The sequence below is a fragment of the Amblyomma americanum genome, chromosome 3, assembly GCF_052857255.1.
Source record: "Amblyomma americanum isolate KBUSLIRL-KWMA chromosome 3, ASM5285725v1, whole genome shotgun sequence".
NCBI lineage: Eukaryota > Metazoa > Arthropoda > Arachnida > Ixodida > Ixodidae > Amblyomma > Amblyomma americanum.
The window spans coordinates 188,924,044-188,938,474 of NC_135499.1; the positions used below are offsets into that span (position 1 = coordinate 188,924,044).

The following is a 14,431-nucleotide window of genomic DNA, read 5'->3' on the forward strand; positions in this document are numbered from 1 at the left end:
TTTTCTGTCTTTTGCAATTCACTGTTCGTGGCAGCAATGGTCTGTTTTCTCAAATAAAGACTCCCATGGGATGGAGGCTTGCAAATGCCACAAAGGGCAAGATCTGGGGAACAATCAGTGGCTTCAGCAACTAGTTGCCAGAGGAACAATGTTGGATGCTTGGAGTTTCGCATCTTGCTCAAGTTGCAGGAGCTTCTCGTGTGGGATGCTCCTGATGTTTCTGGAAGATGGCAGCCTTTTCACAGTTTTATACGGGTATTTTCACATGATTTTCTGAACAATAGCCACATCCGCGTCAGTGGTTGATTGAGGGCGTCCCCAGTTCTCCTCAATCATGCTGTCAAATCATCCGCTTTAGGATCGCTAAAATCGCTTGAAAACAATGGTCCTAGATGAATCTTCATTCCCAAGATACTGTTGCAGCTCAGCATTACACTGGGTGGGACTCAGGACGCAGTGAAAATAGAACAGCATAATTGTTCGTTTCTGCCGATTCGAGAACGTCACGGATTCCCTCACACCGGCTTATGCTTACATTTATAACCAGCCTGTCTGTCTCGAAAAGCACCCTCAAACAATTACATACCTCTAAATTGACATAGAAACATCACTCTAAAGCTTGACAACACAAGAGACCCATGCGGCACATGCGCTGCCGAAAACCACAAACTTTTGAGCCTCCCCTCGTATAGAGCACGTGAAACTATAGATCTGGCCATATCTAATCTAAATGCATTCTGAAGTAATATGCAGTCTGGCAACATTGCATTTCGCTGCTATTTTCATCTCCACTCTGTTTCACTGTGGCTATGATGAATGCTTGTTTTCTACATATGACCACGAAGAATGCCAGAGCACTACACATGTTCACGAGAAGAGAAGGTGGGCATCATGCTATAGTCGGACACAACTCAAGAATGCAGCACCTTTTCCCCATCAAAATACCCCCTTCCAGCCAATAGCGTCGACCTATTCTCATGGCCCTGCTAGTGTGACAATTTAGGCAGCAACGCCACAATTGAAAGAGGGGTCTATCCCCAACCGTAGAGGGAAGGGTTTATCCCCTTTCATCTGCCACAGAAGCTTCAGACGGCAGACTAAATATGATGTCTCACCTCGTCGTCATCTTCTACCACAACAAGTGTCAATTTCTTGCTTTTAAAATCGAGCCGGGTGATTTTCGGCCAAAAGAAAAGGCCAATCTTGGTTTGCTTTTCAAAGACTAGAATTCCTGTAGGGGTTAGGCCCAGTGAGTATTCCTGGCCATCTTTCCCCTGAGCAAAAAAAAGGAAAAGGAAAAACACACAGTGATGGAAAAAATAATGAACCAGAGGCAATGACTAATACACGTTAAAAATGTACAGTATGTTGAAAAGTTTATTGTCCACTGTGCCATTCATCTGAATGGTGCAGTGGACTGTTATGGGAGAGAGGGGGTCTTGAAATGAACATTTTTTACATTAAAGATATCGTAGTGAAATTAGGTGTGCACATGTGTTTCTTCTTCCTGTTTTCAAAAATATAATTTGTTTCAGTATATATCTCAACTAGATCCCATATCATAGGAAAATATCTCAAGCCTAATTAGTTAAATTCTTATGGATCGTTAATACAATTCCTTTCCATATTTTTTTGTTTCGATTGAAATGGGGCTATAGCCAAAGACCTGCCATCCGGAGCTATGCTAATTATATTATGCAACAGCAAACACAGCTCGTTCAGTTGAAAAGCCGTCGGCGTAGTCAGTACCACGTGTCTGAAATAATCGGGGGCTGCTTTAAAAAAATCGTATCATGGTAATTTGTGGCTCTAGTAATTGATAATCGATTGGTGTGTAATAGGTGATGATAAGTTAATGAAATCATTGTAATTAATTGAATAATTTATTAATTAAAGAAATGAAAAATTGGGGAAAAAGGTGGTTAAAAGGTGTCAAAATGCTCAGAATGAAAAAGCCAATGCTTGATGATGGTAATTAATAAAATTTAAAGTTGTAATTGATCAATTAGTTAATTGAAACAATTGAAAAATGAAAAAATGCATTCAAAGGTGTTTCCAATGGGCAAGGTGTTCCATGGACTCCCTGGCAGCAATGCAACATGCTGTCGCGTTCCACTCTTAAAGGCGAAGTTTAAACGTCCTCCAATTTTATTGCTGAAGTACATCATATAATTATATTTTGTCCAAGCACCATAATTATGAAGTATAGTTAGATGACATTATGGTTCACAAGATTTGAAACGTTAACTCTACCAAACAAAAACAGCTTAGCTCCACAGTTTAGTTCTTTCTGAATTCAACAGTATAAGACTAGTCTAAATTGCATTATAAAAACATAATAAAACCTTCATAAAGCTAATCATGTTGGCAAAAAACATGAAGCTGAGAAAATCTCATTTGAAGTGCACGTGCCAGCCATTCGGAGGTCGTTGTGGAGACCTCAAAAAAGCAGAGTGCGGACGTTCCAAAAACATTTCACAGCAGTGAGTAGTAACAACTAGTGGGAAGGAGCCCAGCTTTCAAACAAAACCAAGATGGGTGCGATCAGGGACGCGATCATAGGAAGCGACGGGCACGAAGTCCTGACACATTTCGCTCCGATATCGCCATTTCCAAGCATTGTAGGCGCAAAATATATAGATATTTTAGTAGTTGGAGGTCAAATTTAGACCTTGAAACTATTTAGGGAGGATCTTTAGAGCGTATTGATACTGGATATGCCATCGAAAATTTTGCATTTTTTGATCATTTCACATCTCCCATATCATGTCTCCCCCTAACTTTTCCAACAGTCGGTGCATGGTCCAGCAGGAAATACTAACTTAACACAGCTGTGTAGTATGAAACTTCATGATTATTCCACAATAACGATACATAAGGAAACAAAAAAAAATAAAATAACAGTGCTCCTGCAGTCAAGAACAGTGCCATGAATTCAACCCACAAGAAAACTGCATCCTTGTGAAATACAAATTAAACAACATTACAAACAAAAGTGCTTTGGATGAGTACTACTCCCTGGACATGGAGTCCTATAAAACACACGACAAGCCGTACCCGTTATGAGCCAGAAATGACAGTCTGCTTACGACGAGCCTGGCTCAACCTAGTTCGCTCAAGGTTTAAAAAGTATGTAAGCATTAAAGTTTTAACACACTATGTTAGTTATTTAGTGTGTTGAAAAGTTGTCCCTATATACTTTAAACCCCTAGCGGGCTTGGACAAGCCATGTTCATCTTAAGCTGACAGTCATTTCTGGCTCATGACGGGTACAGCTTGTCGTGTGCTTTCTGGCACTATGTCCAGTTTAAGGCGAGTAAGGCTCATCCAAAGAATTTTTTTGGTTTGCCAACAGGTGGCAGCATGGATACTAAATGACCATTTGGTACCATTTTCGGGAAAAAATATGTGTCTGTTGGGAGTTAAACTCTGAATTAAAGGCAGTACCTGCAGGCATTAGCAACGGTAAACACATTTCTGACAATAAATTTTTCAAATTTTTCACAAATGCAGCGCAAACCTTGAAAAAAAGCTCACGAATAATGCGAAAGGTGAGAAGAAAAATAAGTGCTCCATGACAAAGAAACATTTCATTTCATATCCAGCACTCTCTCCTCAGCAGTACATTAATAAGGTTACAAAGGTGCACAACAAAAGTTAAAGAAAAAAGAAAGCTCCTACCATTACAGTGTGCATGTCAACTCCATACATTTCAAGCCACTTGGCTTTGCTCAGGTAGTTCATCTCAGCCTGAGCAGGTGTTTGACCCCTGTAACAAAAGGAAAGAAAAATATCACTTGTATTCATGACTAAAGTCTCTCTAAGCAGAACATGCAGTTTTAATATTTGAAACAAAACCAATACAACTAAATGCAGGGGCAGAATTGCAGAAGGTTTTTGAAAACCTTGAAGAGCTAGCCTACACTGGCATTATGGCAATAATCAGCAGAGAAGAACAGTAGTCAAAAAGTCTTGAACACAGCAAGATACCATCTGCCGCTACAAATGCATAATCAATTACATTAAGTGTAGTAAAACGAAATGGTAGTCAACTGACAAAGCTGAAAACTCATTCCCTCCCCTTAAAACAACATCAACCACAATACTTTCATTTCGCCTTGCCTAGCATTGTGCTGCACAGAATTATTTGAGAAAATGTGAACATCCAAGGTGATACAAGCATCACTGTACGAATCCAAACATGACGCGACAGTCCTTAGCTATATATTTTAACATGTTGAATCTGAAAACTACACAGATCATGCTGTCAAATAATGAAGTACTGCAAGCACATTCCTACTATGTCAACAAATTAATATAAAGTAACATACTTCAACTCCTTAAATGCATTGATGATGTCGAGTTCCATATCTTCAGTCTGCTCTTCTGTGAACCTGAACTCAGAGACAAACTCTGGAGTGTGCTGCTCAGGGTCATAGTCACCCAATTCAGCTGCAAATGAATTTATGCCTCAGTAAAGCATACAACATCAAGTAGCAGCACTGACAAAATGGTCACTGCATGTACAACACTTCAATGTAGGCACATGCCTCACACCTCAATTGCTTTTTCTGCGCAACTTGCAAGAAAAAAGGCACTACTCCTTATAATAGAACAATGAAAGTGCACAATTAGCAGCACATGATTTCTCATTCAGATCTAGCTGTCCTCTTACACTAGACTCAAGATATACTAGGCCAAGTGCTCTCATCTTGAATGATACTCGTGCCATCTGAATGGTCTGTATTACTGAATGAATCCGAAACAGGCTGGGGTCCAGAGACTGGGTCAGAAAGCTGACACAAGAACCAATCAGAACAAATTACACAGTTAATGAACAATTATCAAAATGGCTGCATGCTAAATGCAGAAAAAAAATTAGCACTATTTTTGGGTATACATATGGCCCTACACAAAGCACTAACACATCATGCCTCAAAAAAGAGCAAACCACTGCATGACAATTAGGTAAAATTCGGCCAATTCTGCCACACAAACAAAGACAATAATCCAAAGGTTCATTCCTAAGCTGGTAAAGGACCACAGATGTAATGGGACCATCCAAGCTTGACAAAACTCACACTGCAGAGCGTAGGCACTCAGTTCAACAGCTGTTTGGTAGCTGCACGGCAGCCTTCCCGAGAGGATGTCCTGCTTCAGTTGCAGGAAGAATAAATACCTGGGGGAAAAACAAGAAAAGTGAACAATGCCACGCTTGACTGAGTGCTCGAGGCCGGGACAATGCCGTTCCCCGCGTGCCTTGAATTCTAACGACAAGCCACTGCCTACTTGTCTCTGCCTTTGTATCATTCTCCACTCTTCGCTGCACCAGGACCATTAGTACCAGCTGTCTCTCGCAGAGAACACTGCAATTTCCTTTGTGCACAGGGTGCTTTTAGCTTCCCTAAACAATGCTAACTTCCTTTCTGAGCATCCCAATACATAGTAAATTGATTATTTTATTAAATGAGACAGCAATGGGTCTAGACACACGTGACCTTTGTTGCTTGGTCAACGCAATACATAGTTTACAATACGTTTACAATACCATTGCAATACTCTAATGCATACATAAATTCTAACAAGTAAAAGTGTCATGTGACCGACAAGTCAGTACATTAAGTCCAAAAGGGAATCCCAGAGCAAGTTTTGAGTTTGAGTGGGCCCAGTACCCTTCAGGTGCCAAAAACATTTAACAGTGCAAGTTCAGAAAAAGTGCCAGCACAAATGTCCAACATTTAAGCAATGAGTTAACAACAATGAATCACAATACATTCGAAACTGCAACCATTTCTCACTTAGTTGCATATTTCGGAGGTAAAAGAAAGCACTTACATGAAAAGAAGCAAGCATTGAAAATACACAATTCCCCTGGTCAAGTTTTGCAAAATGCTCTCCTTTTCACCAAGAACAACACTCTAGCTCAAAAACAACACAAGGGCATAGCAAGAAAATATGAAGCTATACAGCCATGACTTTCTGCAGTACTGTACATGCATTTTACTTTCAATAAATTGTTCTAAGCTTTGTTGCCTTTGATGAAAACAGGCCTTTAGTTGCGTGCGTATGGTGCTTGCTAAACTACAATTACATGTGCATAATTCAAGACGTTTTTAGGTCCTGGTCAATGGCTTGCAGCTAGCCACTCGCTCCCCACCTTAAAGTTTGTTCTAACCTGTACTGAAGCATCAAGCAAACTGTCATCGGTCAAGGGTAAGTTTCTAGCACAAAACCAAGGCATCCCTAAACATTATAATAACTTGTGCAACGTCCGCGATCAGTTTAGTTTCAGGCACTGTGCGCAACACAGAGCACCTTGCTGCAGTTCTGTATTTCACAAGCCTGATGCACAAAATGTTTGTAAGCGCTGTTCGTGCGATACTAAAAACCATTACAAATTTCCCTTCATCAGTTTTCAAAGGATGCCTACAGAAACCCTATGGTATGCAAAGAAAAACTTATTTGCAGTGATTGAATTTATTGCATAGCTTTACTTTTTTTCGTGTTAAAACTTCAAAAAACATTTTTGCAGGTACTAGCTTTTCAACATTATGAACCAAGGTCTGCATTTTGAATAGCTACTACAGTGTATTATATACTGCTATGTATTGCACTGCTTATGTTATACTGCTGTATATTATACTATTGTATATTACACTGCTATGCATTACACTGCTATGCATTATACTGCTGTACATCGTACTGCTGTGTACTACACTTATGTTGACTATTATACAAAAGTCAGTAGGCTCAATAGTGGTTCACTACACTTATGTTTGCTATCATACAAATGTCAGTAGGCTCAATGGTGGTCCACCTGCTCCAGCTCATTTGTACTCACACTTGCGAGCGAGTGAATGCCAGTGCTTTTCTTTCCTTTCCTGTCTGTAATGGTTGCCAATAAAGAATTTCTCCTCTCTTTATAAGCTCATGCATTTATTGTGAAACGTGCCAAAGACATTACAAAAGAGAGGCAAACTGTAGGTAAGTAAATAAAACAGAGAAAGAACAGCACGAAATAAAGCTGAGATTTTCTTTTCTAACGGGTTACATTATAAGACTTTAAACCTACACGTTAGCAGAAAAGCCAACTTAGGGGAGGGGGGAGGGGGGGGGGGGAGCAAAAACACCAGATTTCATATCTGCACTGTCTCTATAATTATAATTTTCTCCAAAAACAGACCAGAGGTGACTTTAATTTTTTTTTTTTGTGACTGTGGCTAGCAAAAAACTGGCTGAGATCTCCACCGAAATGTCATTTTTCTCAAAAGTATTTCTTGTCCCGACTTCCCTAAAGCATAGCATGACAATGGCTTCATGGATTCTCATGCGGTTTGTTGCATTTTGTCCCTTGATAAATTCGTCATGCAGTACCATTCCTATATTTCTGAAATACTTTCTCATTTTTTCACTGTCGCTAGTTTAACATGAAGGTAATGAGTGTATTATGAAAGCGTGGATATAATGTTCTGTGTAGAAAAGGCTCAGATCAATAAAAATATTTGGAGAATGTCAGTGCATGAACCATTCCTTTTTGCAAAAAGTTAAGAGTGACTCTAGGCTCCTACCCTCTTTTGTTGTCACGCCAGGCTTTCTACAAGTTTGGCATAGCAATGAAGCCCAAAAATTTGTCAAGACTACTGAAAATATATGACCAAATTTTTTTATTTATTCATTTAGTGCACTTCTCAATAAGTGTGCCAAATTTAATCACTCTATGCCAAAAAATAAAAAAAATTCACCTCCGAAGCCCGCATCCCAACAATTAATTGCTTTTGACAATAAAGTTTGGGTCTTCAAAGTGGGCGGCTTTTTGGAACCTATTAATTCAGAAAAACATTTTCAACCCACCTTGTTAACTCTTCTCGCAGAGTGTTTGGCTCTGAAGAGTAGAATTTCACCTTCAAATGCAATGTGTAAGGGGGTCCAACTGAAAATGAGCAAATGGTTAGCCTGAGGAGCAAGTGCTGGGGGTCACACTTCTAGCTCAAGACACTGGAAAAAACTGAGGAGATTAAAACACTGAATTTAGTGGCGCTAGTAGCCACTTCTGCTCAAAAATGACTGCTTTAACGTGGTGGAAATTGAAGCACTGCAGTGAAATGCATTATGAAAAATGGAAGGCATGGTTACCCTAAATGAACTACAAATTGTGTCTGCACATGTTTATCAACACCCCTCTCTACAAAGGGCAATAAACAGGCCAAATAAATGCTAGTTTATTCCTCACCGCCCTTTCAATGCCTAACTGTACCGTTTCAAATCCCAAAATACAAATAGCAGGTAATGAACCTGTGACGAGAAAAGTGGGCCCTGAAGGGTAGAGTGGTAGAATCATAACTGAATAAGGCAAGAATATTTGGTTTTAAAGGTAGCAAAGCTACTTGGCTGAATGTATAATTTCAATCTTAATGGTCAATAATTTCTCCAACTGGCACTTCAAGGTCGCTGCCACCTAATTCTAGAAAGCAGGATCAGTGTTCAAAAACCACACACTCTCTGTGCCCTCATCTGATGTTGTTAGTTGCTTCACAGACAAACAAATGGGCAAGCACAGCACAGCATAACTGAGTAAAATGCACAACTTGATGCGAGAAATCTAGTAGATAGCCCTCCCACAAACAAGAACATGGAGTTATTCTGCCAAAAACTAAGTAGGGAAACTAGAATAACGGTTACATTAGAACCACAAAGCAATAAATATACAAAGGGACAGAGCAAAGGAACGACCGCTACAAGATGCAGGTGGTTGTTTTCCTTGTGCATTTAGCACTTTTCAGTTCTAAAATGAAATAAGAAAACTAGCCCCAGTCTTTTCGTTTTTTAGTAATTGAAACAATAAATTTTTCTGCCAGCTCTGGAGGTGCTACTCTCAACTTGCAGCAGAAGGAACTTGTACACAGGACACATTGTGATTCATCAGCCAGTGCAGAGAATTCAACAACAGCTGCAAAGTCTCTATAACTTAGCAGCACGTTCTGCCTTAGTGGTTGTGGTGCACCTTTGCAGAGCCTAGATCAATTCAACTTTCTGAAGTTGGAACCATTGCCAATTGAAATAAAAATTATGAAATATACTTGATGTGTTCAAGCTTTACAACTTTTATACAAACTTTATTTGTATTGAAGCTTTTCGAAGAATATAACGGCAATTTTTTTCTTGTCTCACCACGCTGAAATGCCACTTTTTTCTTGAAAGAAAAAAAATGGTGCCTAATGCACACTGAGTGTACTGGAAAACACTTGCACTATTCATGTATTTGTTTCATTGCTCCTAAAGCACCATCTCCCTTTAATCAAGGCTTTCAGCACGCTTTTTCAACCAGGTATAAAATGTACTGCTATACTGACCCTAATGATGCCAGACCACTATGCCTGAGGTTCAGGACAAATTTTGCTTCAGTTCTGTAAGTTCTATTTAGCACAGAGCACGGCATATTTCTGAGCCTTTATTAAGCCCCTGCGCTTGCACAAATACTGCGACACTAAAGGATAGAATAAAGTAATATGCTACATTAGGCATCTGAAGCCTCAACTACAATGCATTACCAGAGGCACACAAGCTTGACTAAAGTATGTATAACAGCAGAAACCAACAAACTTACTCTTGACTTGTTTCCGAACTTGCTTAGTGACGTCAAGCCAGTGCTGGAAATAGGCCAAGACAAAATGAACACTATCAATAGTAAGAGGATTTCAAATTGGGCTAGTTGGTAGTTAACATGGCCAAACATAATTGCGCTTTTGAATTGACTTGGGACAACACAGGGATGACACAAACACTGGTGCGCAAACTGTCTACTAAAGTTTATTGCAGTGTGCACACATATGTAAGCCTCACATGTCAGAACATAAATCCAAAAAAAACACATTTAAAGCAGCAACTTTGCTATCGTATCAACAAGCATAAAAAAAAAAGACTGTCTGCTGGGACAAAGTCTTGTACCTTCGGTAAACTGATTAAAACTGCTTTAAATGTGTATTTTTTATTTATGTTTTGACATGTGAAGCTTACATATGTGTGCACACCGCAATAAACTTCAGGTGACAGTTTGCCCACCAGTGTTTGTGTCGTCCCTGTGTTTTCCCAAGTCATTTCAAAAGCACAATTATATTTGACTATCGATAGTGCTATCAAAGTCACGACACTGACTTTGGGAACAGCACTGTAAAGTAAAAAAAATGAAAACAGTACCTGGACATGAAATGGGTCAGTGAACTGCAAGCCAAAATAGTCCTTCTCAATCAAGTCAATATGATAAAACACTTGCTCTAAGAGTGCTGAGCCAAGGGCTTTTTTCTGCAAGAGAATTGAAACAGAGAATGTTAATTCTAGTTGACATCTTGCATGTAATGTCGTATTGCAGGGTTTCACAGCGCTCGTAAACGAAGAGACACGCCCGGGCGCTCCAAGCTTACGACAACCACTACTACAGCTTACTTCAATATACGCAGAGGAGAGTAGACAGTACGAAGACGCTGCGGTGGAAAACGCTTTCAACATAGATGTAGGTAGTACAAAGCAAAACCGTTCAAAGAACGTCTGCGCCACATCTAGAGCTTTTCACATACTACACATCCGCACCGTGCAACCGTCCTCTCGATATCCAGACTGAAAACGGCAACAGTCCGCGATCGCTCTCGTTAAGGGACAAGCAACAATGTGCGCGGTCTTTTGTTTTTCAGTGCGAGCGGCAAAAGCAGTGACGCAAATATGCGGGAGACGGGCGCGCAACGCAACGCTGCAACGCGCGCGAACTCGTGCATTTGGTCGTTATTTGATCCTTCACTAGATGTCGAGTAGTACAGCTACCCGATCCAACTGCCGCAGATGCTGTCTCGTCGAGCCGTTGCAGCAACAGCGATGTCGCCGCGTCACGTGGTAACTGTGTTTCACGAAACACATGCTTTCGGTACGAATGCAAGCGAAGGGTGTATTTGACGCTTAAACACGACAGCCAAGATGAATGGCATAATAGTCGAATGACACCACCTAACGACAATCGACGACGGTGTTCCAACGCGACAGCAGCAGACGCGGGCCGGTGCTTTACCGATCACCGCACACCCGTTCGATCGCTTGCATGACGCGAGTATTACGGCGAACGCAAGCGCACCTGCCTCGCCAGGTGTTCGGTTTTTAAAAAGCGCGACTTCAGGAGAGGGAGTGTGGGAGCCTCGGCTGCCGCGGGAGCCTCTGGATTGCTTGTTTACTTTTTTTTTCTTCTCCGCACACGATCGCTTGGATAGCACTTCGGACTCCCGAGCCATCGCGCTCGCTCGCGTCGGGACTTGCTTCAACACGGATGGTCATTCAAAAGAGAGGCAATAATTCCATCGAAAAGGTAAACGGCAAACCTCTACACAACGGGAACGCGCGAGTGGCACCTTCTCCGCTTGTTGTCGACAGCGGGGTGAAGTGCGGTAAAGAAATAAATGAACAAGAAACATACGGACAGGGGCAAGGAACGGGCATGTTTGCGGAGAAAAAAAAAATGAAAAGCGCAGACAGAGGGGCGACGAGGCCTAGCTCACCGGAACGTCGACGCTAAGGTCAGTGCCGTCCAGTAAGACCACTTTGCAGGGCAAGACATTCTTCGGGGACGGTGCGCCCCCCTTGTCGGCCCTGGCTTGCCGACTCCAGCGCTTGCTCAGAAAGCGGAACATGTCGCGCGCAGGTATCCAATGCTTTGCCGTCCTAACCACACATCCAGCGCGCACATATCACAACCGGCGTCGTCGGCACGTCGGCCTGGCGCTGATCATCCGAACGAAGGCACCAACACCGCGACCACGACACGGGAAGCAGCACAACACCGTGACCCCATCAGGAGTCGAACGCACACGCAAGGCGCACACTCCACCCCAAGGCACCACGGAGGCGACGGCGACTGCTGCTGCCGCTCGCGCTGCTGCCGCTTTCCACCGGAGACGGCGCTTGCGGCGCTTCGGCGGCAGCAAACCTGCCCGCGTCGCTGGCTGCTTTGCTGGCTTGCTTTTCGCGTGCGGCGGCAACGGAAAAGCGGCGCATGCGCAACGGACCCGCGCAAACCGGAATTTGATGTAGTTTGCGTTGCTTTTTCTATGCGTTCGCTTTCCGTCCGTCCGCGCGATGGTTAGACGGGCGCGCTGTCGCTGGCCTACGCGTCGCTCTGCGGCGGGAAGGGGGGCGCGGTGGTTGTTTGTTAGGACGCACTTTCACTTCCATCGTGGCTTGCGTTTGAGTTCTGCACGGACTGCGTCCTTCACTTGTTCTTCCATCATACCACTGATGCTTCATCGCCTCAATTCGTCATAATTTTGCACCGACGCAAGCCTTTGGCTGCCTCGCGGAACAATGATGGCAAGGGATGTCATCTAGTTCTAGCGGTCATGGCTTGTAAAGGGAAGCAATTTTGTTGCACCCTGCATGGCGCAAAAATTAGCAGTGGTCGCAGTAAATCGTGACATGACGCAGCCGTCGCGATACGTACACGGTGCAGCTTGCACAGATATTTTGTTGCTATGACCAGGCTTGCGTTTCCGGGCCGGGTGCGTCGCAAATATTTATATATATACATATAAATGGAATAGAGCAACCAAGAGTGACATTAAGCAAAAGTGGTCCGAAAAAGTTCTTAAGCTGCTCAAAAATTACGTGCGAAGTGGTCTCACCACACTTTCATGATCCTATAGTTCCTTATTTTCGTTTTTTTTCCTCATTACAGGACAAGCTAATCATCATATGTCTTGATTTCACAACCTCCCACGTTCCATTACGGAAATATCGATATCGTATAGAGGCGTGCACCTCCCCATTCAGGAAATCGTAACACGCCTTTGAAGCCAAGTTTGAGCACGGAAGTGTCCGTTGGCCAGTGTTTTGCTGCCCTTCTCCCGGTTCATAGTTCACCTTTGTCCTTTTGGATCATTTCACCTTTCCTTTCTTTATTATTACTTTTTCCGCTCTTCCTGCTATGAACGCAACATTTATGTATGCTCTGTCTCCTCACGATCCTTTCCTAATATCTATTTTACCAAGATCGAGTATGCACCTTCCGCAGTGCGTAAATTTAATGTCCTTTTAGATTAAAATTTGCTTGGTGCGTATTTTGTCAGCTGGTATTCTGGGAAATAATAATAATAGTAATAGTTGTTTTTTGGGGAAAGGAAATGGCGCAATATCTGTCTCATATATCGTTAGACACCTGAACCGCGCCGTAAGGGAAAGGATAAAGGAGGGAGTGAAAGAAGAAAGGAAGAAAGTGGTGCCGTAGTGGAGGGCTCCGGTATAATTTCGACCACCTGGGGATCTTTAACGTGCACTGACATCGCACAGCACACGGGCGCCTCAGCGTTTTGCCTCCATAAAAACGCAACCGCCGCGGTCAGGTTCGAACCCGTGAACTGGGCAAAAAGAGAGGTAAACTTGACCAAAGGAGTCGTACACGAAAATGCAGCATGTTCGTTTCGGTGCCTCCTTGACGTTCTTGCTGTCGCATTCGATGCAATTTTATCGTTAAAGTAAAGGTAGCATTTTTAGAAGTGTTCAAACTGTGAAGAACAAAAAAAAAAAACAGCCTTCACCCGCTAGCAGAACACGGTCTTGCTCAAACGTCACTGATAGAAGACGGGGACAAAGGTCTCTGGACCGCGTACTCCGTGAAATTATTAGCCGCGGCTGGATACGACACTTGTGCAGGTGAAAGAGCAGGACTTTGAACAGGTCTCCGACGGAGGGCTAAATGTTTAAGCAACCGGCTTCGTTTACGGGGCACTCGGTCCAGAGACTTCTGTCCCGACTGTACAGGCGCGGCCAAAAGTAAACGGAGCACGCTATTGCCTGCTAACATTTTTCACTCGCTTCCTAATTGAGGCTGGCAACTGTGGTATGTGCAGGCTAGTAGTAGACGGTAGTTCGCTTTCTCATGAACAAATAATGTTTCCTGATGTCCCATAGGAAAGGCGAGAATGCAATTAGAACGGAGTTGAGTGCTCCGTTTACTTACATCCGCGCCTGTACGCCATATGTGCTCACGTACCTTTAAGCATGGCGTCAAAAACTCAAGTGAACTATAGAGATCGCCCCACCGCGGTGGCTCAGTGGTTAGGGCGCTCGACTGCTGATCCGGAGTTTCCGGGTTCGAACCCGACCGCGGCCACCTGGGGATCTTTCACGTGCACTGACATCGCACAGCACACGGGCGCCTTAGCGTTTTTCCTCCATAAATACGCAGGAACTCGACCGCGGCGGCTGCGTTTTTATGGAAGAAAAACGCTAAGGCGCCCGTGTGATGTGCGATGTCAGTGCACGTTAAAGATACCCAGGTGGTCGAAATTATTCCGGAGCCCTCCACTACGGCACCTCTTCTCCCTTTCTTCTTTCACTCCCTCTTTTATCCCTTCGCTTACGGCACGGTTCAGGTGTCCGACGATATATGAGACAGATACTG

The 14,431-nt window shown here is 42.9% G+C and overlaps 1 protein-coding gene across 3 annotated transcripts in view; it reads right to left on the reverse strand.

Annotated features, from left to right (window-relative positions):
* LOC144125682 (band 4.1-like protein 5) overlaps positions 1–11,993 on the reverse strand; it is a 30,769-nt gene extending 18,776 nt beyond the window's left edge. Inside the window, exons 1-8 of one of the 3 annotated variants that reach the window (XM_077659277.1) lie at positions 11,535–11,993; positions 10,195–10,299; positions 9,605–9,647; positions 7,852–7,930; positions 5,082–5,179; positions 4,332–4,452; positions 3,682–3,769; positions 1,116–1,274 (exon numbers count right to left, since the gene is read on the reverse strand). In XM_077659277.1, the coding sequence (XP_077515403.1) occupies positions 1,116–1,274; positions 3,682–3,769; positions 4,332–4,452; positions 5,082–5,179; positions 7,852–7,930; positions 9,605–9,647; positions 10,195–10,299; positions 11,535–11,666 (825 nt within the window). In that variant the 5' untranslated portion in view covers positions 11,667–11,993. The remainder of the gene's footprint in view (positions 1–1,115; positions 1,275–3,681; positions 3,770–4,331; positions 4,453–5,081; positions 5,180–7,851; positions 7,931–9,604; positions 9,648–10,194; positions 10,300–11,534) is intronic. The other 2 variants (XM_077659274.1, XM_077659275.1) reach the window with 2 other exon arrangements.
* Between the last annotated feature and the right edge of the window lie 2,438 nt (positions 11,994–14,431).